This window comes from Protopterus annectens, chromosome 1.part1 (genome assembly GCF_019279795.1).
Source record: "Protopterus annectens isolate FY-2018-M chromosome 1.part1, PAN1.0, whole genome shotgun sequence".
In the NCBI taxonomy this organism is placed as follows: Eukaryota; Metazoa; Chordata; order Ceratodontiformes; family Protopteridae; genus Protopterus; species Protopterus annectens.
In genome coordinates this window covers 1434572896-1434598634 of record NC_056726.1, presented here as the reverse complement: position 1 = coordinate 1434598634, position 25739 = coordinate 1434572896, and the positions used below count along the sequence as shown (strand labels likewise).

At 38.8% G+C, this 25739-nt stretch overlaps 1 protein-coding gene across 1 annotated transcript in view; it reads left to right on the top strand.

Moving 5' to 3' along the window:
• The window catches only part of LOC122816369 (deleted in malignant brain tumors 1 protein-like), a 785349-nt gene that overhangs the window by 533879 nt on the left and 225731 nt on the right, over positions 1–25739 (top strand). The window contains exon 4 of the mRNA XM_044089117.1: positions 18709–19017. Within this exon, the coding sequence (XP_043945052.1) occupies positions 18709–19017 (309 nt within the window). The remainder of the gene's footprint in view (positions 1–18708; positions 19018–25739) is intronic.

The following is a 25739-nucleotide window of genomic DNA, read 5'->3' as shown; positions in this document are numbered from 1 at the left end:
AGACAAAAATTAAAACAATATTATTACAATACATACTATGTAGGTATCACTCTATGTATTTAGCAAGATAACATGCAATACATGTATCTTATACTGTAATTTTAAGTATTGTCGTTTATTTTTTGGTCTTCTTGTGGACAATAAATCCTGACTGATTGACTTCTGAGAGCCTTTTTTATGCTACAATACATGTTAACCTGAGTATCCTGCAAGAGGTGGGCTGTGGAACCCACGTGTCCATCATTATGGCATTACTTCCACCACAAGCTATTGGCCACTGTAAAATACATACTTCCCATTACACAACACACACTATGATGGCTTACATCTTATCAGTCAGTGCTGCCCTGCACAGTTGATGGGTATGGCCCACTACCCACAGGGACAGACTCACACACTATGATGGCTTACATCTTATCAGTCAGTGCTGCTCTTCACGGTTGATGGGTATGGCCCACTACCCACAGGGACAGACTCTATTGTCCTTAGCAGTTGTTCAGCTAAACATTATTACAACAACACCTAAAGGCACATATAAATCATTCCACGTCATCTATCCCATTATTATGGACTAAGTACTATGGTCAATTACATGCATATATATACGTCACATACCTATTCTGGGAATGAAGTCTCTTCTGGATGGTTTGCTTGGTTTTTTTTTTTTTTTTTTGTGCCTTACATGCACTCTCACTCTGTCTCTCTCTATGTCAGTCTCTCTCCAGTACATGGATTGAGCTGCACTGAATAGATTGCAGCATGGATTTTGTACGTGATGCACATGATCAGGTGATGGCTTCTGCACCAGACAGTGTCCTCCACTTGCTACCTGCATGCAGCATGCTGTGTAGTACTTCCAATTACCAGTGTTATGGCAACCAACTACTATAAATCCCTACATCATGTGAGCGTGGTCCCCTTACCTTTCTTGTATGGTGGACATTCTTCCTGTGTGTGGGCAGCAGTGTTGCAGACAGCAGGTAGCAATACCTCTTACAGGAGAACCTGCACACTCAGGCCAGCTACATATTTGTAGGAGGTTCCAGAATGACAGACAGAGTGTGAGTAGTGTTGTTGTATGCATTGTATAGCACCGGTGTTACAGGGTTTGAGTGTACATACTAGTTTAACTTGGAATGCAGTCTGTCTGCATAGCTCTCAAACTTGGGCCTATCCACTTGATGTCCAGAGGTGTGCCTATTATGTTTTGTCTGTCCACCACACATGTCTTGTGTCAGATATATCACTGGCAGTGTGTGTGTTGAGTGCTATCAGTACATGGCTACATCCATTTCTGTTTCTAACTTCATATTCCTGACTAGGGGTATGTTACAGACTATCCTGTAACACCAGTGACTTGCTTTGTGTTTGACAACAGTATTTCACATATGGGCCTGTGTTCCAGCTTCTGTCCTCCACCTACATACCAGGCTTTGTACATATTACATGCTGTTAGGGGTTGTTATGCAGTGGGCTGCGAGTATGTCATGCTGCCATTCCTGCCATCAGTCCACTGCTGTTGTGGCCCCCACACATATTGTGGGGTTGGGTCCATATATGTGTGGACTTCACCTACACAATACATGTGTGCCCTTACACACTCCAGAGGCCAGTGTATGTAACAGTGGTATATGGCCCTGTATTATTCAGTCTATAGGGAGGTGCACCATAACTAACCTAGGCTGTTACAACATGTGGGGGTATCAGAGGTAAGCTGCCATAAGGTATCTGGATGTACATTACCACACAATTCACCTAGGGTAAATGGAGGCCTACTGCTTACTTGCATACAGACTGTTCTTTTTGTCAGTGTGATTGTGATGGTGTTTTTTATACCTTGTTATGTAACAGATACATTCCATTGTGTCAACTGAGGTCTTTACCCCCTAGGGATTGTGTACAGAGTTTAGATACAGGCTGCTGGATTATACATCTGCATTACTTACTGTTAATTGGTATCCTGTGGCCCAGTCTGTCTTTACTATTGCACTACTTGAAGGCTTCAGCCTAGACAGTAACATATGTAAACCTTTCCAGACTACTGTATTAATATAATTGTTTCCCAGTTGCATTACTCTGTTTATATGTATGTCGGTGTCCAAACAGCTATATGACATGTCATATACTAATAGTACACAAATAAAGCTTTCCCATGTATGCAAACCTGTGTGTGGTATTATATCCTTTGACCTCTCTGTGGTTATATGTTGCAGGTAACAATTGTTATTTGTATGGGTGGCTCATACAGTGTCCAGTTGGTAAAGGTGGCAACTGTAGGCATAGTGGCTGTTCCGTATTGTGTGCACCTTCTACATATGTATCTTCCTATACATATCTATCTATCTATATATATATATATATATATATATATATATATATATATATATATATATATATTTATATATATATATATATATATATATATATATATATATCTGCATATATGTGTCTGTGTATATGTATCGTAGGAATGTCGATTGCTTCCACATTGTACATTTCCTATGGTAGTCAAACTGTACTGCATGATATGTTACTGATACCAGCTTGACATCATACAGGTGGGATGGAGTACTGTTAACATCTTGTGCCCATGTTGTGTCAGGTCCTGGTGATGGGATCTGCAACAGCTGGTATTGTATTGCAATGCAGATCTGTTTGGCTGTGGGGGGGTATCTATACATACAATAACTATGTTGTTTGGGCCCCACTCACCCCCATTAATGGTGTGTGCGGACATATATGTTTTTGTTATGTGCCCTTTTATATCTATAGATGTATGTCTGTTTATACCTATATAGATATATATTTATGCTTACACATATATATTGCTGTATATATACAGCTGTATAGATGTAGACATATATATCTATAGATGTATGCATATGTATGTGTGTGTATATATATATATATATATATATATATATATATATATATATATATATATATATATATATATATATAAAATATATATGTGTATATATATATATATGTGTATATATATATATATGTATATATTTCTATATATATGTATATCTATATATTTAGATATGTTATATCTATTTAGCTATTAATACACACACACACACACACACACACACACACACACACACACACACACATTTACATGTTGAAATACATTTCCTGTACTGTTGAATGACTGGGCTGGATGATATGTTTGTGGAAACATTAAAGTTATGTATATCTGGGATGGCTTAGTGGTAAATTACTTTGGCTATAGTGTGCAGTGTCTTGGGTTCGAGCCTTGCAAAGGCTGTTTATCTTGTTGCTGGGCAGAACAAGGGTCGTTGGATATGGAGTGATTAAGACATTTTTAAGCAGTTGTAAATGGGTTTGCGCAGGTTTGTGCAGAGGTAAGCACTGCTACGTTCCGTTACCGTTTCTTATATTCAGCTTCTAAATTGCTTAACCTGTGAATGCATTGCTTACCCCCACGCAAACAGGCTTAAACCCACTTACTGGTGCTTACATATGCTTACTCCCACTTACTACTGCTTAATAGTGCTTACACTTGATTACTAGTGCATACTCCTGCTTACCACTGCACTAATTTAGACAGTAATGTCTAATGGTTCTTGAGAAGTTGGGAGATTTGGAAGCTGTATGGAGTTATCATTCATTACACATTTTGCCTTTTATTTGTATCCCTGATACCTGTGTACATATACTGTATGGGGCACATGTGATTATCTGTGGACTTTGCAACATTATGACACTGACACCTCGCATCTGCATTTCACACAGTACTACAGTTCACAAATATATGTTATTTAGTAGGTCATGCAACTAAAACCATTGGTCATAACGTGATTTGCCATGGAAAATGGCATGCGCTGCAGTGGGAGTTGAACCGGGAATAACTGCACATAAGGCGAATGATCTGCCCACTACACTATTGCTATACTGTCTCATTTGCACATAGCTTCCTTTTTATCCTCTTCTGCCATTTAAGCTGCATTAACAGTAGCTAAGGGATGGGCAAATCCGTGCACCTACGATTAAATTTAATTTGTTTCATAAAAAAAAAGTATCTTTATATTTTTGTGTTTATTATTGCTCTTGTACACATGGGGGATGTTACTGGGTGTATGTGGACACCTATTAGTGGTCTCGCTCATTCTTTTAGGGCTTTCTGCTGTTATTCATTGCAGGGGTGTGTATATTCTGGGAGCTCTGCTCTCAGACACGCCCCCTGCACTCTTACACATTCTGTGTAAGATTAGGAGTTCAGGCAGTGCTCCGTCATTAATATGCATGGCGTGCTGCCGTCCTGCTCCTAAACATCCGCTTCTGTGCAGGACTAAGCTAGTCTTGCATGGAAGATTAGCAAATCCAGGGGTAGGGCTTCTGCTTGTAGGTCAGTCATGAGAAGATTTCCTTGGCTAGTTTCTCACAGTATTCTTGAGGATACTAAAACTGAAATCTTAAATTCTCCCCTGGACAGAGAAGTTCTGTTGTTTGGCCCTTTTGCAGTTGAGGTTCTATAAAAGTTTGATGAGGGGGAAAGTTAAACAAAGATGTAACCAACATCTTCCAACCTTCCCTTTTTTTAAAATAATAAAACATTTCTTTTACCTCAGCTCGCTTTTTTAATAAGAAATTCAAGCAGCATTGAGCTTTTTAAATGGCAAGGAGGCTGGATAAGGAAAGGGGAGGAAAGTGTGTCAAAATCAAGTACAGTCCAAACATTCAGAATTACTTTTGGCCTTTTTGTGCTCCCCCCACCCGCCCACTTTGGCGACACCTCCCTCTCCCTTTGTATTCATCTTCTCTTGTGGCACCACATTCATGCAGGCAATTGGGCCCTGAAAAATGTTCAGAAGGGGTATACTTGGCAATGGGGTTCTCTCTATCCTTTCCAGGGGATCCTTTCTTGCCCAATAATCCAAACATCCCTGCTTCCTCCTCTTCTGGGTGAAATGTTATCTTAAGGAGTAATAAATCTAGTATGTGCAGATCAGATGAGCAAAGGATTTATGCAAAATGTCATTCAAAAAAAGAAGAGTCTCTTAAGGCGCAGCTACCTCAGATTCTTGATTACTTGACTCACTACCCTCTGTCCTTTCTTTCTGCTATATCATGGTTTATTTCTTGGCCATGTCTACCTTGTCTGTCCTTGAATCCAGCCTTCTAACTATCCACAAGTCAAGCAGTTTTTGAAAGGGATTTTACACATCCATCCACCAAGAAATAGAAAACAGGTGGCTTTTCTTAGCTTGTCCTTGAGAAGCCTATTCATGTTGTTTTACTGGAATGAGCTCCTCAGGCTGAGTTTGGGTTGTTAACATGAAAAACTGTTTTTCTCATTGTCCTGACTTCAGCTAGGAGAGTACATGAGTTACAAGCTCTTATGGTGAGTCAGCTGTACCTACTTTTTCACAAGGACTTCAGAATTCATTTCTCTTTTATACCTAAAGTGGTCCCAGAGTTTAACTTTAGATAGTCTATCTCTGTGTTTTTTTCCTGATCACAACAAAAAAAGGATGGAAAAATTCTTCACTCTCTTGATGTGCATAGGCAGCTCAGATACTGCTTAGAAAAGACTCATTCCTTCACGAAAGCTAATCAGCTATTTGTCCCCTATGAAGGAAACAGGGAAAGACAACAAAACAGACTATTTCTAGGTGGATGACTCATGCTATTTCTTTTTTTTTTTCCACCATAATATACCACTGTTATGCAGGGTTAGGATTCATTCCAACAGTGCTTTGGATTCTTCAGTGGCTTTCCAGAAAAGGGAAGACTCTAGAAGTATTCTAGAAACAGTAACTTGGTCCTCTACATATACCTTTACAAAGCATTATAACCTGGATTCCTTTACCAGGTCCATAATAGGCTTTGCTAGGATCATTCTCCCAGGGCTTCTGGATTCTTAATCAGTTAAGTCTTTTTCTCTTGTTACTTGATAAGCTATGGAAATCTACACATATAGCTCAGGTTAAGGTAACGATGATCTAATCCTGAACATAGTAAAGTTGTATAAGTTTACCTACCATAACAGTAGATGCTTTAATCGTTTACTGTTGCAGTAGACGTACCTTCCTTCAACGCCTATGTTTTGCTTTTCATTGTCTTGCCAGTTTGTATGTATATATATATATATATATATAAATATATATATATATATATATATATGGTTCTACCTCACTTCAACGACACACCGGAACATCGACACGGAAATTGCGAGCCCCAGAAGATCGACAGCGTAGAAGACAGACGTGACGGGACCTAGAAGATCGACAAGCAGAAGACCGACCCGACGGATGAAAGCACCGATGCCGAGGATGCCGAAATGGGAAAAGGCTGTGTAAGTATGCGGTAGTGACGGACGTTAGGGTACGAGTAAGGTAAGTGTGGATAGGGGTGGGTTAAGTGAGTTAGGGTTAGGGAGCGGGTCAGGTAAGTGTGCGGTAGTGATTGTGTTTGGGTTAGGGGCAGGATAAGTGAGTTAGGGTTAGGGTTAGGATTATGTGTCACATAAACGAAACACCATAACACCGACAATGCAATCACCGAAACCACATAACCGACAGTACAAAACCACGACATTCCACATGCCCGACAACGAAATAACCGACGGTACACAAACACGAAACCTCATACAATTCACACACCACAATCAACAAACAAAACACATTCCCGTCCAAAACCACATACACACACAAGCACACCAAAATCCCTACAAACCCACACTAAACCTCACATACACAACTACCTACAACCCTAACCCAAACCCTAACCCTAAGGTCCGTCACTAAGACACTTACCTGACCCGCTCCCTAACCCTAACTCACTTATCCGCTAACCCAAACACAATCACTACCGACACTTACCTGACCCGCTCCCTAACCCTAACTCACTTATCCTGCCCCTAACCCAAACACAATCACTACAGCACACTTACCTGACCCGGCTCTAACCCTAACTCACTTAACCCACCCCTATCCACACTTACCTTACTCGCACCCTAACGTCCGTCACTACCGCATACTTACACAGCCTTTTCCCATTTCGACATCCTCGGCATCGGTGCTTTCATCCGTTGGGTCGGTCTTCTGCTTGTCGATCTTCTAGGTCCCATCGCGGTCTTCTGCGCTGTCGATCTTCTGGGGCTCATGATTTCCGTGTCGATGTTCAATGTGTCGTTGAAGTGAGGTAGAACCATATATATATATATATATATATATATATATATATATATATATATATAGATATATATATATATATATATATATGGTTTCACTTCATATTGCAGAAATGCTGAAATATCAAATTTCAGCATTTTGACAGTATAAAGTCAAAACCGTCACAACATCGACACCTCACAATCACGAAGCCACAACATCAAACACACAGCATACAGCACCCAACACACAAACCATAGCACCCACACCACAAAACATTTAAATACAACAAAACACCACACAGACTCACACTTACACTACACAAATCCCACATGGGTGGCTGTGCCCCCATCCCCCCCTATTTATATATATACTAATTCCGAGATCACACAAGCAGTAACAAAAAAAAAAAAAAAAAAAAATCACACACAGCCAACACACACACTCATACCTCCACCTCCCCACCCTAACCCACTCGTACAAGTTACAAAAAACACGCACGTACATTCACTCACCTTAAACTGCAGACACCATCCCAGCCAAACACTTCCATATGATGACGTAAATGCATAAGTGCGAATTCGACATAGTCCTATTCTCGCTTATGCACTTTCATTATTTTAAAGTTTCGGCTTCATGAACACGAATTGCTGAAATTCGATATTTCAGCAATTCGTGATTATGAAGGGAAACCATATATATATATATATATATATATATATATATATATATTGATGTATATATATATATATATATATATATATATATATATAATATATATATATATATATATATATATATATATATATATATATATATATTGATATATGTATCTATATGTATGTATATATACATATATATATATATATATATATATATATATATATATATATATATATATATATATATATATATATATATACATATATATATATATATATATATACACATATATATATATACATATATATATATATTTATATATATATATATATATAGATATATATATATATATATATATATATATATAAACTCAGGAAAACTGTTCACAGTCTTTGAGGCAAAACTTCACTCTATAACAAATAAAATACCTTGGACGCCGGCACAATAAGGAGACTGAGACCAGTAGTTCAAACCAGAAATTCTTTCTTCATTATATACTACTTCGATACAAACAATCCACAAAATAAAATCCGAAACAGTCTGAAAAATATGGAAATATTAAGCTCTTTCATTCATTAAAACAGTGTTAACCAGTCAAACTTCATCAGAATAATGGTAGAATGAAATAAGAATTAGTGAAATATATATTTATAGAAAAATAACCCCAAGGGCCATTCCTCTTCCCCTACGTAACCCACCTCAAAGTAGAGCCAACAACATGAGCCGAACTCTGCTTCTATAGATCATATCTTATTGCAGAGTCCAACGAGCAGAGAGGTTTCCAAAAATTTTTGCAGAGGAGAAGGAAGAGGCAGAATGAGAAGGAGTGTGAAAGGCAGGAACAGCGCTCGAAGTCAGAGACAGTATTAATTAGTTCCAGCATGTCTTGTGCCTTGCACACTCAAGACATTTTCAGTTTAACTAATTTGTCTTTGGACACACACAGCAAGAATATTTTACTTAATGGTCTCAATTTCATTCCCTCTCAGAGGGCTTCATGAACAAATGTTATTCTTGACTTGAAACTGTATTGCAGCAAGCTTAACCTTAAACAAGGGTTAAAAAACAATGACTTTAATGTTGGTAATGACATTTTCAATGTTGATGTTAGTTCTGCTGGTATTACCTTTTTGCAGGTTAATGAAAATGGTGTTCCCCCTGCTCATTCTGGTTTACTTGACACCTTCAGTAAGATCCCTGCCAGCGACAGTGAAGATACGGATTCAGATGAAGGCCAGCCCCCCCCACCCCTTTGAAAAGAAGGAGCACTTTTAATCCTCCACTCAACCCTACTTTGAGTATCTTTTACATGGTTTGTGAAAAGGAAATCAGGTCAGCTCTATCTAACAAAACACAGTACAAGTGGTTTAACCTGACTAAAGAAGATAATAAAGCTTTAGATAGTTTAGAGATTCTGATATTAGGATTCTGAAAGCTGACAAAGGAGCTGGTGTAGTGGTTATGTATTCTATCAGTTATAATAATAAAATGGAAACTATCCTTTCTAGCAAAGTTAAATATGAAGCAATTTTGCCTGAAGACATTTCCCAGAGCTTTCTTTCCATTGACAATACTCTGTTTAACATACTGTATTGAGAAGGTTTAATCTCAGAAGAAGAAAGGGAGTTTATGGAAGCGAAATTCCCACAGGTAGGCAGAATGTTTGGCAGACTCGCAAAGACCCAACATATTCCCCCTCAGGCATATTTTAGCATGTAGAAAAACTAAGAATTTATTTCAGCTCTCTTTGATTTTTTTCTGAACCCTTTGATTCAAAAATCACAATTCTACCTTAAAGACTCCTGGGAGTTTTTAAATGAAATCTTTAAATGCCCACCCACTGAAGGACAATGCATATTGGTCACACTTTACGTGGTAGTTCTTTACCCTAGCATCCCACATCGGGAAGGTTTAGAGCATGTGTTGAATTACCTCATCAAACACACTAGCACCCCTCACCTTAGGGCAGACACCTGGGTTACTTTACTGGAGCTAGTTCTGGTAAACAATTTTTTTCTCTTTTAACAGTGTTATTCATCAACAACTTGAAGGGGTGGCAATGGGAGCCAAAATGGCTCCTGCTTATGCTAACTTAGTGCTAAGCTCTTGGGAAACAGACACTGCATGCATGAATGAAGGGTTTCAGTGTGTCAGAGTATGTAAACATTACATTGATTACATTTTTTTCATTTGGGAAGGATCTGAATTTGAGCTGGATACTTTTCTTGATAGGGTTTAGCCAGTGTATCAGTTTCTTAGATTTTACTATCTCAGCTAAAGGGAACAAAGTTACTTTCCTTTACGTTAGTTTGGCCAGGGATCCTGTTTCTTTTAAGTTTTCTTCAAACATTCACAGAAAGAGTACCTTTCGGAACAACCACTTAGACTTCTCCAGCCAGCATCCCTCTTTTATGAAGAGGAATATAGTTAAGGGGCAGTTTGTGCAGCTTAGCCAGATTTTGAGTGAGAATGATATTTTCCTTAATGAAAGTCAGTTTTATAAATGGTTATTTTTAGAAAAGCATTACCCAGAAAATTTGGTTAATGACATCCTCACAGGTATTATTGTTCAAAGGCAAGACAAATATTCTCCCATCCTTAAATCTGGTTTCAGCTCTAAACCCACAGGTTCCTCTAATGACCATTCCAGATTCCCACTACCCATCTCTCTTGATGGAGGGACTGTTAGAGAGATATTGTCCAGGAACTAGGGAATTATTAACAGTAGCTCAGACTTGGAATGAATCTTGGGTCCCAGTACTAGCTTTTGCTATAGAAAGACTTTGACCCTGAGGTCAGCTTTTGAAAATAATACCCCCTCGATTACCAGTCTCCCTTCCCTGGGTACAGGTTTGTTCTGCTGTGGCAAGTGTGTGTGCTGCCCTTTCATTGCTCAAGGGAATGTTTTCTGTTTACAAAATCCCAAACTAGAGATTTGTTTTCAAGAAGCTGTTAATTGTAACTCCATGAATATAGTCTATCTTGCAATGTGACTGTTGCAAAGCATTTTATATGGGCAAAACCACAAGGAAATTAAGTGATCATATTAAAGAACACAGGCAAGCACTTAGAAAGAGAGACATTAAGAGTGCTTTAGCTAAGCATGCTTTTAATAATGCACAGTGCAATACTTTCCATTTTGTGGTTCTTGGACATGTTTCTTTGCCTTTTGTTGACTGCAATTCCCTTCCGGAAGTTAAAGAATTGAAATGGCAAGTTAAATTACAGGCAGACATGTCCCCTGGACTCAATGAGAATCTTAATGTTAGAAGCATCTTTAATTGGATTAGATAGGAAGGACACACCCCATCCAGAATGTAAGTTTTTACCCACTACTTCTTATTTCATTCCACCATTATTCTGATGAAGTTCAATTGGTTAACACTGTTTTAACGAATGAAAGCGCTTAATATTTTCATAGTTTTCAGACTGTTTTGGATTTTATCTTGTGGATTGTTTGTATCAAAGTATTTTTTAATGAAGAAGGAGGTATTTTATTTGTTTTATATATATATATATATATATATATATATATATATATATATATAGGGTCTACTTTACATGGTTGACATTTCATAAAGTTGAAGACCATATGGCCAAGACCATATAATCAATGTTTGCAATGTCGACCATGTAAAAAAAAAAAAAAAAAAAAAACAATCACTTACCTTCATATTGCTATCAGGGTGGCCCCTGGAACATCCATGGGAGGCTCTACCTCCACACCCCCTGGAACTTAAATATAGCAACTCCGACATCGCACTACAGTGTGGAAGATGGAAATCTTTCCATTCTGCACTGTACGGAGATGTCCATTCCACATGGTCAACATTTCAAAAGTCGATCATATGGTGACGACCATATGGTCTTCAACTTTATGAAATGTCAGCCATGTGAAGGGGACCTATATATATATATATATATATATATATATATATATATATATATATATATATTTATTTATATATAGTTCCACCTCACAATGTTGAATTACTTAAAACTCGAACTTCATATGGTCGAGACCGTATGATCGAGTTTTCAGTAACTCAAAATTAGGAAGTGGAATAAAAAAAGAAAAAAAACCCAAACAAATTGTTTCTCCCCTGCACCCCTACACCCAGCGCTACTTAAATATACCAACTCCGAGATCGCGCTACAGTGGGGAAAAGGGAAATCTCCCGTTCCGCACTGTATGCAGATGCACAGAATGGAAGATCTCCCATTTCCTCGCTATAGTGCTATCACAGAGATGGTATATTTAAGTAGGGGGGGTGCAGGGGGGTTTACCCCCCTCCAGAAATTATGTGTTTGGTGTGTTTTTTTTTTTATTCCACTTCCTAATTTTGAGTCACTCAAAACTCGATCATATGGTCTTGACCATATGAAGTTAGTGTTCTCAGTAAGTAGACATTGTGAAGGGGAACCATACATACATATATATATATATATATATATATATATATATATATATATATATATATATATATATATAAATATATACATATATATATATATATATATATGTGTGTGTGTGTATATATATATATATATATATATATATATATATATATATATATATATATATACACATACATACATACACACATATATGTACATATATATGTATATATACATATATATATATATATATATATATGTATATATACATATATATACATATATATATATATATATATATATATATATATGTACATATAATACATATATATATATATATATAGAGAGAGAGAGAGGCAGTTAGAAATACCTTTGTATTTTCCTTTTTTGGTTATGTTTCCTACCATTTTCTCTTTCAGGGCTATTGCTTCCCTTTTTGCAGCAAGAAAGATCTGAGCGTTTCCCTCTTTAATTGACTTTAATATTGAGCACCTACCAGCCTACTGACAGAACACATGGAAAGCACCCTTTAGCTCTAAAAAGCTGCCCAGTAGCAGCAAGGTAGGACCCATATTGTTTAGGCTACTGCAGCAGTGATCTATTAGAACTTCTACTGTTATGCTAAGTTTACTTAAATTACTATGATTTCTGCAATGTTTCAGGTTGTGATACAAGCTGAAAGTGACATTAGGCTGCCAATCTTATAAAACTCTTAGATACAGTTTGGAAGTATCAAAGACACTGTAGCTGAATTTGCAAACATGGTGGTCTGTAACACTGAGGACCTAAAGACTGAAGGCAGAATCACATGCAAATATGAATTGCAGCCCAAGTATCCCTAAATAAAATACAGTTGGCTTAAGTTCTACCAGTAAGCATTGTTTTTGCTTTCAGTGGTTGTCTCAGATCCAATCTCATAGAGTGTTAAAGATTGCTAAATGGTTTTCACTATTCCAATGCATGAGCCTTACACCTTAAAATACTTTTATAGCCCCAGTGCTGGATCTAACTGATTTTCCGGGACATGCATACCTGGATTTAAATCTGTAAAGCTTAGGTTTTGCCACAAGATCTATCTTATCCTATAAAGAATTAGCCACTTGTGATTCTGGACTTCACAATGAGTGTTCTACATGCCTCTGCAGTATTTGTTTATGTGGGACTGTATCTGCTCCTTATGATTTAGGACTATATAAATGTAAATGCATTCAGGATGCTGTTATGATGCAGACAGATGCATCTGCTTTAGAGTGCTGAGCTGTCTGTATTCTAAACAAAGTGCTTGAGTGGGCCTAATTATTAAGAGCAAACCCCATCAAATATATTATTTTAGTTAACCCATTTCAGAAGTGGTATGATTCCAGAAGCACTTTAGCGTAGCAAGTCAGGCATTAAGGGAGTGAAGATCACCAATCCTGACAATCTTCTCCACCCACTCCACCCTGCCTGTTCTGTCTTCTTCACTTCTCTTTCACACTCACCATTACTCTGAACTGTTGATCCCAAGTATTTAAAATTATTTACCTTTGCCAACTCTACTCCCAGCATCCTCACCATTCCTCTATCCTCCCTCTCATTCACACACATATATTTTGTCTTAGTCCTGCTGACCTTCATTCCTCTCCTCTCTAGAGCATATCTCCACCTCTACAGGGTCTCTTCAACCTGTTTCCTGCTCTCACTATGGAATACAATGTCATTTGCAAACATCATAGTCCATGGTGACTCCTGTCTGTTCTCGTCTGTCAACCTGTCCATCACCATTACAAACAAGAAAGGGCTCATAGTTGATCCTTGATGTAATCCCATCTCCAACCTATACACATCCGTCACTCCTAATGAAGACCTCACCACTGTCACACTACCCTTGTACATATCCTGTTCCACTTTTACATACTTCTCTGCCACTCCCAACTTCCTCATACAATACCACAACTCCTCTCTAGGCACCCTGTCATATACTTTCTCTAAGTTCAGAAAGACACAATGCATCTCCTTCTGATCTTCCCCATACTTCTCCATCAACATTCTCAGAGCAAACATCAATCTGTAGTGGTCTTTCCCAGCATGAAACAATACTACTGCTCACTAATCATCACCTACCTTTATAACCTAGCTTCCACTACTCTTTCCCATAAATTCATGCTGTGACTTGATCAGTTTTATCCCTCTGTAGTTACTACAGCTCTGCATATCACCCTTGTTCTTAAAAATCGGTATCAAAACATTTCTTCTTCACTCCTCAGGCATGCTCTCACTTTCCAAGATTTCATTAAACAAGCTGGTTAAAATCTCCACGGCTATCTATCCTAAACACCTCCATGCTTCCACAGATATGTCAGCTGGACTGACAGCCTTTCCATTCTTCATCTTCTTCATAGCTGTACTTACTTTCTCCTTGTTAATTCATTGCACTTCCTAATTCACTATCCCCATATCATCCAACCTTCTCTCTCTCTCTCTCTCTCTCTCTCTGTCATTCTCTTCATTCATCAGCCCCTAAAAGTACTCTTTCCATCTGGTCAACATTCTCTCCTCACTTGTGAGCATGTTTTCCTTATTATTCTTTTTCACTTTTACCAGCTGCACATCTTTTCCAGCTTGGTCCCTCTGTCTAGCCAATCAGTACATGTCCTTTTCTCCCTTCTTAGTGTCCAACCTGTCATACAACTCTCCATACATCTTATCCTTAGCCTTTACCACCTCTCTCTTCACCATATGCCTCATCTTCTTATACTCCTGTCTACTTCCTTCATCTCTCTGTCAATCCCACTTTTTCTTCACCAATCTCTTTCTCTGTATACTCCCCTGCACTTTCTCATTCCACCACCATGTGTCCTTGTCCTCCTTCCTCTATCCAGATGTCACACCAAGCACCTTTCTAGCTGTCTCCCTTACCAGCTGTGCTGCAGTTACCCAGCTATTTGGTAACTCTTCACTACCACCCAGTACCTGTCTTAACTTTTACCTGAACTCCACCTCATAATCACCCTTTTTCAACTTCCACCATTTGATCCTTGGCACTACTCTCACCCTCTCCCTCCTCTTCTTGATCATCAATGCATCCTACAGACCACCAACCTATGCTGTCTAACAACACTTTCTGCTGTCACTACTTTATAGTCTCCAGTGTCTTTCAGATTGGCCCTCCTGCATGGGATATAATCCACCTGTGTGCATCTTCCTCCACTCTTGAACATCACCCTATACTCCTTCTTCTTCTTAAAACACATATTCACCACAGCCATGTCCATCCTTTTCACAAAATCCACTACGATTTGACCTTCTGCATTTCCCTCCTTATCACCATACCTATCTATCTCTTCCTCATCACCTCTGTTCCCTTCACCAGCATGCCCATTAAAATCCACTCCAGTCAACACTCAATTACCCTTGGATTCAATCACCACCACTTCATCCAACTCAGTCCAAAAATTTTCTTTCTTATCCATGGCATGCTCAACTTGCAGAGCATTTGCACTAACAACATTCATCATTACAATATCAATTTCTAGCTTCATACACATCACTCTGACACTCTTTTCACCTCCAAAACACTCTTGGTATACTGTTCCTTCAGGATAACCCCTACCCTATTTCTCTTCCCACCCACACCATGATAAAACAGTTTGAAGCCACCTCCTATACACCTGGCCTTACTCGCCTTTCATCTGTTCTCTTGCACACACAATATATCAACCTTCCTTCTCTCCATCATATCATATATATATATATATATATATATATATATATATATATATATGTATACAGTATGTACATATGTATATACACACACACACACACACACACACACACACACACACACACACACACACACACACACACACACACGAGTGCAAACACAGATTGCCACATTGAACAGACTGCTGGCTATTTAATCTTTGTAAGCTGATGTCCCATCAGAGGCTGGCCCATTAAAATAAGGCACTCAAATCAATCCACTTCTAACTCATGCTAAGGTAGTTGGCTTGGGGAAGCACTTACTTACAACAAAGAGTTTTACATTGCAAACCTGGTTCTGGGAAGCCATATGTGTTCTTGTAGTGCATTTAATCAGTCAGAATTCATATGGAAAATGGCTTTGTTTCTTCCTTTCCTCCTTTTTTGTTTCTCTTAACATCTCGAGATTATGCATTAGAGTATTATCAGCAGCTCATTGCTGAAGACTGCTGAACTGAGGAAATCTCTGGTTATCTAAAATGTTTAAATCTCCACCCCTGCAGAAGCCAGATAATCTCAAAAAAAAAAATATATATATATATATATATATATATATATATATATATATATATATATATATATATATATATATATCAGCCTAATTCAGCAGTAGCAGAGCAATCAAAATCAGGCACTCCAGTCCTTCATAGGAATCATAGTAAATACAAGGACCTGTGGCCATCTGTGTGCTTTGCTAGTAACTGCCCAAACCTGAGGCCCTGTGTGTCCTTTGCTAATAACTGACATCCTTTTCAAGTAGGGGCAATGACTGTTTCTTGGGCTAGTCATCCAATTTTCTAAGCTATCTTAAAGGCAGAAAGGGAATCACACTGACTGACATGCACGGGAAGGTACTGTACTATGAACCTATCTCTAAATTTGATTTTATGTATTCCCTGATATAGATTAAGATCTCTTTTTCTAGAAAAAGGAGGTTCCGGATAATAGATTTCCTAATTGCACAGAAAACAAGATACAGGACTCCGCATCAGTGTTTGAATGACACTGTTTTCCAGAAATGTAACTCTGATTTCCTGATAGCTAAGATTTCCAAGTCCCAGGATTCTTCTTGTTTATTTAACAGTTGTTTATCAGGAAAGTCTGACTGTGACAGAGCCAATTTTTAGCAGAGGCCCAGGGAGAAATAGTCCAGATGCATGTCTTTGAAATGGGGGAGGAAACCAGATCACCTGAAGGAAACCCATGCGAATGCAGGGAGGACATACAGGCTCCACGCAGAAGGCACCACATCTGAGAATCAAACCAGAGAACATCTTGCTGTAAGGCAACAGCACTAACTGCTGCACCATCATGTCACCCAAAAAGAAAGAACTTTCACAGTTTTTGGGATACATGCCAAATAGTGGATTATATTATATAATGAGTCTAACTAAGGCAGAGTGCAGGGGGAATAATAACTTCCCTGGTTTTAGAAGAAATGGACTTGGTGACTATTTCTTATATATAGAAGGAGCTCCTGATTATGGACAGTGAATTGTGATCATCAAGACCAATGGTCAGGTAGCTGTCAAATGAATTCCACCGCAGTCTAAAATTCTGGGAAAGCTGCAGAAATGCACATAGTACACTGAATCAGTCAAAATCTAGATGGAAAAGGGCTTTGTGGTCTTATCCAGCTTCTCTGTAGTGTCTTTTTATCTTCTGCTGTTTGTCTGTGTTAGAATTCTGATACCAGTTGAATCATTATAAATCCTGATAGAAAATTCCGCAGGTCCACAACTTAATCTGTGAAAAAGTACTTACAGACATCTAAGGAGCAGTTCCTACTTAAATTTTCTACCAGTACCCCCATTTAATTTTTGTTCTTCCTGATCAGAATGAATCTTAAAGTCTCTTGGACATGTTCATGTATACCAGTACTAAACTCTCATCCCATCTGGTAAAAAGGAAGAAGAACTCAAGGTCCACTAGCTTCAGGACATTTTCCTTCCCCGCCATTTCGTAGATCTGTCAGGTATCTGTCATCTTGATTGCATGTGGTAGTTTTATATCCTTTTCTTTGTGTGTTATCCAGAACTTCATGCATCATTTATGGTGTATTCCTTCTAAGGATCTGTAGAGTGGAACCATTACCTCCTTGCTTCTAAATGCTAACCCCCTAAGGATATGTTAGGGCAAATGCATACAACCTGCACTCTCGATACACAGCTATATGTATTATTATTTAATTACATGTACAAAGAGCTAACAGCCTACCATGTCTTTCCTTCTGAGGGAATTTTGCCTTAAATAATATAGTAGAGCATGTGTTATTGTAGGATATGTAAAGGAGCCACACATACACCTAAAGTAGTGCATTCTAACAAAAACCTATGTTGATGCCTACAAAGAATGAAGAAAGCCTTACTATTAGAATTTCAGGCTTTAGAATGGCTCATATAAGACATGACGTGACCAAAACCTTATGATTTACTGCTATAGCAATTTCTTGAAGATCTTCTTTTGTAGTAAGTATATTTACACGCAAACCTAATTTCTTCAGGAGCATTATAGATGTACATGAGAATGCAATTAGGTTGAGAAACCTCTTGAATATTTTCTTTTGAAGTCAGTTTGCAACAAAGACAAATTAAGAAATTCTCTGCTGTCTAGATAATGCCTTTTCCAGCTTGTAAACATATAAATGACAGTGACCAGAAGAAAGAAATGCCCTTCCCAGCTTTTAAATATCTAAATGACAGTGATCAGAAGAAACAAATACTTTTACTAACTATTTCTGTTGTACCAAACTGCTGTGTTTTAGTTGAACTGCGACTAGTAAATGGCTCAGATCCATGCTCTGGAAGAGTCGAAGTCTATAATAATAATGAATGGGGTACAGTGTGTGATGATCACTGGGACATAAATGATGGCAACGTTGTTTGTAGAGAACTGGGGTGTGGAACTGCCGTTTCAGCACCAGGAAGTGCTCATTATGGACAAGGAAATGGATCAATAATGATGGATGATGTAAGCTGTAGTGGATCTGAATCTTCACTGAAATCTTGTTCCTTCCGTGGATGGAAAATTCATAACTGCAATCATGGTGAAGATGCTGGAGTTCAATGTGCAGGTATTTATATGTTTTTTAGCTACAATTCTAAACCTCATTCAAATGGTCTTTAACTAAATTTCTAAATGTTTTTCAACTCTGTCCTTAATGTATTTGTAGTAGGGGCACAAAACCTTTTTCAAATATGACTTCTTTTAACCACATTCGTAAGGTATATGCAACAAGACCTATCACTCAAAACTTATTTCTACTGTATTCCTAATGTATATGTAGCAATGAAATTGAAAGTTCAATGTGCATCAGAAATGCTGTTAAATTTATTGTGTATCAGTACAAATTATCACTGCAAGTCAGCTCAGGGAGTGGTTAAAAATAGTCCATGGTTCAGTATAGCTATCTGCTTAATAAAGTTAAAATACATAGATAAATCTATACATTAAGCTAGCTGGTGAATTGCTATTTGTTTGTATTAAAAATGTCATAGCACAGGCAGTCAATTAAAACTGCAAAGGAGGAGTACTAATGAGAACTTATTTAGAGCACTGGACCTCACATTATAGTGATTTCTTTTTTTTTTGGTCAGTTCCATTTGGAAAAGGGCTATCACTCCTTTTAATTCCCCACTCTCATTCTTAAAAAAAAAATCATGAGGGATTGGAAGAAGAGCAGTCCCTATCATAAACAAAAGACTCTGTCGGTTGCTTCCTCTCTGTTTAAAAAATATACATATACATTAAACTGGTCACCTGTTTCACCACAGAGTCAGGAATAAGTATAACTCGAACAGCATGACAGGTGAGAACAAGAGCTGACATTCTACAGCTGTAGATATGCAAGGTGCAATGTTATATATAATTGCCAGCTAATGGCATACAGACAAATTCAAAAAAATAAAACCAAATGTGTGCTACTACCCAACCTAATAATATATTTTGACAAATAAATTCTTGCTGTGCTTTGTATGCTGATTATCTTGAGAAAAGACACTGAAGTGTGCACAAATATGCTACTCTGACCACTCTGTTTTTTTATAATTCTTATTCTGTTTCACCCCTCAAAGTACTGTACAGCCATCTTGCTGTTTTCTGAGCACCTACAGCCCTTCCACTCCCTAGATACTCTGATTGCTTCTTCTAGGTACCATCCAAACCAAAGACTAAAAAGTCACACAGACAAACCAGTTAGTAAAAAAACACAAAAAATTCAATGTCCATGACTTTTTACCTTCTTTCTTTTTAAGTCTTTGTGTATAAAATGCAGGCTAGTACAGCCAAACCCCACTAGTTGTGTATATACATATTTCAGCCTTCTTATGACCTAATTATTACAACATAAGGGAATTGTTTGGCTATACTTTTGAAACACAGGGTCTTTATATCCAGCTGACATCCATAACCATTAAAGTGTTGGCAAAATATCCCAACTAACATCCAAACTAAAGAGCAAAAAGTCACACTGACTAATTAGTAAAAAACAATAAAAACCTAGCCAAGCTAAAGTTTTCACTGTGTTTCAGAAGCCACATTACTGAAACACTTGATGTCCTTAAGGGATCATTTGGATATATCCCATGGGCCTCTATTACAGGAGGTTTAAGGTATCACACAGAGAAAACTCTAGCTTGCCTAGGTTTTTCTTATGGTTTTTACTAATTGGTTTGCCTGTGTGACCTTTTTCTCTTTGGTTTAGATGTTAGTAAGTAAAGCAACTGAATGTGATAATTATCAGCCAAAGAGTTTTATTTACATGCAATCACCAAGATCTTAGTAAAAGCAAAACTGAAATTATATTTTAGTACTATGTATTAATCTGATGAATCTGACACTTTAGAATAATTGCAAATAATATATTCATGTATGCAAATACAATTTTGTCAAAATGAGCCAGAAAGTTTAGGCACTTGTACTTCTCGAAAGTAGTCCTCTCTGTTGTCTCTGTTGTTGATCACATATCATAGCTAATAAAACCTGTCTGGTACATTGAAGCATCCCATATATTACTGTTTTACCCTTAATGAACTTGTCTTATCATAAAATATAAATGTTCAGCTCCTTGTACTGAAAATGTGTAACAGTTGTTCATAAATTTAAAGATGGCATTCTTTCATCTTTTTTAACAAAACATTACAGCAGAATGCTCAAAACTGTTTCAGAATTCACAGCTTCAGCTATTCTCAGTCCTTACTGCTGAAATTAAAGTTTTTAATTTTCTGTAATGCTTGTTCTCTCTCAGTGCTATAAATCATTGTCCTGCTATTAAAATAAGTGGGACAGGATTTTAACTGAAAGGTATCACACATTCTTACTACTCCATATCTGAACCTGACAGTGTCAATGTATTGTGTGAACATCATAGTAAGCAAAAGTAGTGATTGGCTTCAGAGTTCAAGCCAATGGTAACATGAAATGTCATTTTATAAACATAATTTATTGTTTCCTTTCAGATTTCAATATATTTAAAGAAAACCTTGACTAAATATAAAACACACAACTGAATAGTTACAATCCTAGTACAAATAGGTTCATAGGTTCATAGGTAGGTACTAGGCTATCTGCCAGAAGGCATTTATATGCCTAGCCAGAATGTGTTGGCTTTCGCCGCCCCCTTAGATTAGTTCCCTGTGCCTCTGTCCAGTAGAGCCATTGAAGTGATCCCCGGGGTAAACTTTCTGTTTCCCATCCACTCGTCAAGGTTTCTCTCGAAGAGGGTTAGCAAGGAGCTCTGCCTAATGTAGATTGGAATCTTGTTCCAGAGCATGGGAAGTCTCTGGGACAGGAATCTATCCCTCCAGCACATCTTATTTATTGTTGTGGTGAGGTTTAGATCCCTGGAGCATGTGGCTCGATGGGATATGGTTTTCTTTAGGTAGAGCATATCCATCAATTCTGGGTTGGACATGGCCTTATATGTCAGGCAGAGATCACCTCTGAGTAGGCAGTATGCAATCGAGTGAAACTGGAATTTCTTCAGTCGAGCTGCATAGGGCATCTGCTTGAGGCCAGTGATCTTCTTGGTGAGGAACTTCTGTGGTCTTTCCAGTTGTTGCAGGTGTCTTGTAAGGTACATCCCAAATGGGGCATTTTACTCTTTGATGGGTCTGATGAGTGATGCGTAGAGGGGCACAATGACCTCTTTCGATCTGTATGCAAACCTTTTTGTGATTAGGTGGACCACATAGAAGGATTTTCTAACCACTTTGGCAATGTATTTATCAAAGGAGAGGTTACTGTCTACTTGGGTCCCCAGATCCCTTATTACATCTTCCGTATTTAAGGGGCTAGCACCTATGTGGTAGTTTGTGGGTACTTTGTTTTTTCCAAAGGGGATGACTATGCACTTTTTGGCATTTAGCTTGAGGCCATGGTTTTGACACCAGGTATCTGTCTCAGTGAGACCCTTATGCCTGTGTCAGCCAGAGAGTCAATTATAGTCCCTAGTTTGCAGTCGTCTGCGAACTTGGTCAGCCATAGTCCTCCTGTGCTTGCCTGTACCTCTGAGAAGTATATGCCGAACAGGAGAGGTCCTAGGACTGAGCCCTGGGGAATGCCACTTGTAACCGGTTTAGACTCAGACCTAGCTCTTGCAACTCTTACTATGTGGGTTCTGTCCGTGAGCTTGTTGGCAACCCATCTCATGATGTAGGGGTTTATGTTCAGGCTGGTGAGTTTGTCTATAATACCTGAATGGGGAATGGTGTTGAAGGCCTTTGCGAGGTCTAGGTAGACTGTGTGGACCACCTTTCCTCATCTATAGCCTTGCTAACTGTCTCAAAGAAGTCCACCAGGTTTAAGAGGCATGATCTGCTCTTAACAAAACCAGACTGGGTAGGGTCCAGTGTTTGGAGGTTTCCAATGTCTCTGTTAATGAGATCCATGATGATACACTCCATATCTTTGCAGACCAAGCTAGTCAGGCTTATAGGGCAATAGTTCCTGGGGTCCGTTGTGGCTCCACCTTTGTGGAGCGGAATAACCATTGCTATGTGTCACTCTATGGGCACATAGCCTGTGGAGAAGCTAAGTTTAAACAGTGTGTTTAGGTGAGGGGTTAGTTCATCTTTGAGCTCATGTAGGACGTAGCCTGGGACACCGTCCAGTCCCATTGATGCTGTGTTTTTGGCTTTGGAGAGGGCTGTTTTAACCTTAGTGTCTGTGATTTCAGGGGCACTACATTCTTCTGGTATAGTTATGGCCCCTTTTGGGGGTGAGAGGGGGGGTGAAGTTTGCACTGAACCTGTCTGCCAGGATGTTGGCTATATCGGTTGGTTCAGTGTATTTTGTGCCATTCTGCACTAACTCCAAGCAGATCTGAGAATTGCCACTTAGAGTCTTGACATAGCTAAAGAATGCCTTGTGGTTATCTTTGGAGTTCATGGCAATTTTTCTTTTGAAGCTAGCCTTGGATGATTTTATGAGGGATTGTAGTTTCTTGCTGATATTGATCAGGGATGTCTTCCCTTCTTGGGATTTTACTATTTTCTGTACTAGTTTCTTCCTTCTATTGTATAGCTTGTTTATGGCAGGGGTCCACCAGACAGGTTTCTTTTTCTTGGAGAAGTGAGTCTTGGTTTTGTTTGGGATAGCATGATCCATGCATTCTTGTAGTTGCCTGTAGAGTGCATTAGTAAAGGATTTTGCAGCTTGGACAGTGTTATCCTTTAGCATGGGGGCTTTGAAACTTCCCACCTCGGTCTTAAGTAACGTGAAGTTTGCTTTTGAAAAGTTTTTTTCATGGTGGTTTCTTTGACCGGGGGGGATTGCAGAATATGGATATCCAGAGTGATTAGTTTATGGTCTAACCAGCGAGGGGTTGACCTCTGGTGTGGAACACCAGTCGCTCATGTTGGTGATGACCAGGTCCAATATGTTGTCACCTCTGGTGAGGGTGTTAACCAGTTGATACAGGGTGTTTGAGTTTATAAATTCTAGGAAATGTTGAGCCAGGGAGTTCGTAATTGAGTAGCTCTCCCAGTTAATGTATGGGTAATTGAAATCACCCAATATCAGGGTGTTTGGTAGGACCTTTATGTTTCCCAGTGTTTCCTGGAATGTGGAGTGGGGGTCCTGGGACATGGTGGGTGATCTGTAGCAAGCTATAATATGAATAGCAGTTTTGCCCATAGTTAGTTGCATGTGAATGAGCTCTGAAGCATCGTGCTGTGCCACTAACCTGGAGGTGTGGGTATCCTTGATGAATATGGATCCTCCCCAGCCTTTTGTATTTCGGTCTGGGTTTTGTGGCTGAAATGTATGGTATGAGTTGTAGCCTGGCAGTGCTGGGGTGCTCTCTGGTGCCTTAAACCAGGTTTCTGTTACTGTACATATATTGATTGTCTCCATACTGAGGAGTACCTCAAGCGCGTGTATTTTGAGGTTTAGACTTCTGGCATTGAGCAGCATTACCCTCAGTTTTTTGTTACTTGTGTTATTTATGGCGGTGGGTTTGTCTTTTGAGCCTTGCCTAAAAAAGGCACTATGAGGGTGGCAAGAGCCTTGGCCAGTACTCAAAAGCCTAAGTGTGACAGGTGCAAGCTGTCTCTAGCAAAGCAGCGTGGCTTGTTAAGCATGTCATCCCAGGCTGACAGACACTGTATCCCCTTGACACCAGAAGCTTAGCCAATTGTTGAAATTGATCATTTTTTCTCTATACCGTGGTATCATTCTTGGTGAAGGTAAGATGCTACTCAGGGTCAGGATCATACCAGCCTGGGCTATGTGATCAGAGAGCTCCTCCATGTCTCTTTTCATGTAGTCCAGGGAGGTATGACTCAGGTCATTCACACCAGTATAGACAATAACAGAGTCATATTTGTACTTTTTCTGGAGTGACCTGAGTGCTTGTGTTATGTGGCAGATCCTGACACCTGACAGGCAACTCACAGTAACCTTCTCCTTGTTTAGCCTAGTGAGTGGGACATCAGTGTGCCTGACTATAGAATCACCTATTACTAGTGTGTTGGGCATGTTATTTTGCCTTAAGGGCTGTGATTGTGTGGCACACTGGTTTTGTGAAGTATGTGTTTCATGGTTTATGTTGGGGGGTGGAGATTGCTTGGATGTCTGCTTTGGAGGTCTCTGTTGCTTTGTCAGATTTTTATTTAGAGCCTCCAAGTATGTTTTTGTGTATTTATGTGTGTTTTTCTGCCAGTGTTGTTTCATAGGTCTATGTGAGACTGGTGGTGTGATGCAAGTAATTCCCTTCTCCTCTTGACTGCCTGGTCCAGTCTTGAGTTGAGAGAGTTTAGCCTCCAGTTTGGCTGTATAATTGCATCTCTCGCACATATTAGTGTTTGGTGGAAGGAGGAGAGGGTTGTCTGTGTACATGAGGCAATTGTAACATTGCCTTAAAATGCCCAGATTCACCAGTTGGACTTGAAAGTACACCTGAAACTACCCTTTGGACATGCCTGGATAGGTACAGTGAACTGTTTTACTGATTGACTGCTAAGGTTGAATACAGAGCCTTGTCCTTCTCTACAGTATAGGGGGGGTCTAGTGCTAAGGTTTATTAGTGCTTGCTATGAGTTTTGAGCAAGTGCTGGGATGAGAAGTGAATGATTTGAGTGCTTAAGTTGAAAGTTTGTCTAGTTCCAAGGGAAAAATTGAAGAGTACACTTTGTGGAGCCGGGAATAGTTATACCCTAGCACTGCTCAGTGTGCAAAACCGTGCAAATGCGGATTTTATAGCAGGAAAATGAAAGAGATAGAAATTAGCCCAAAATGGCCAATAAACTACTAATTTGTGGGCTGAAACCACTCCTCCAGGGACAGATAGGCTGCTCA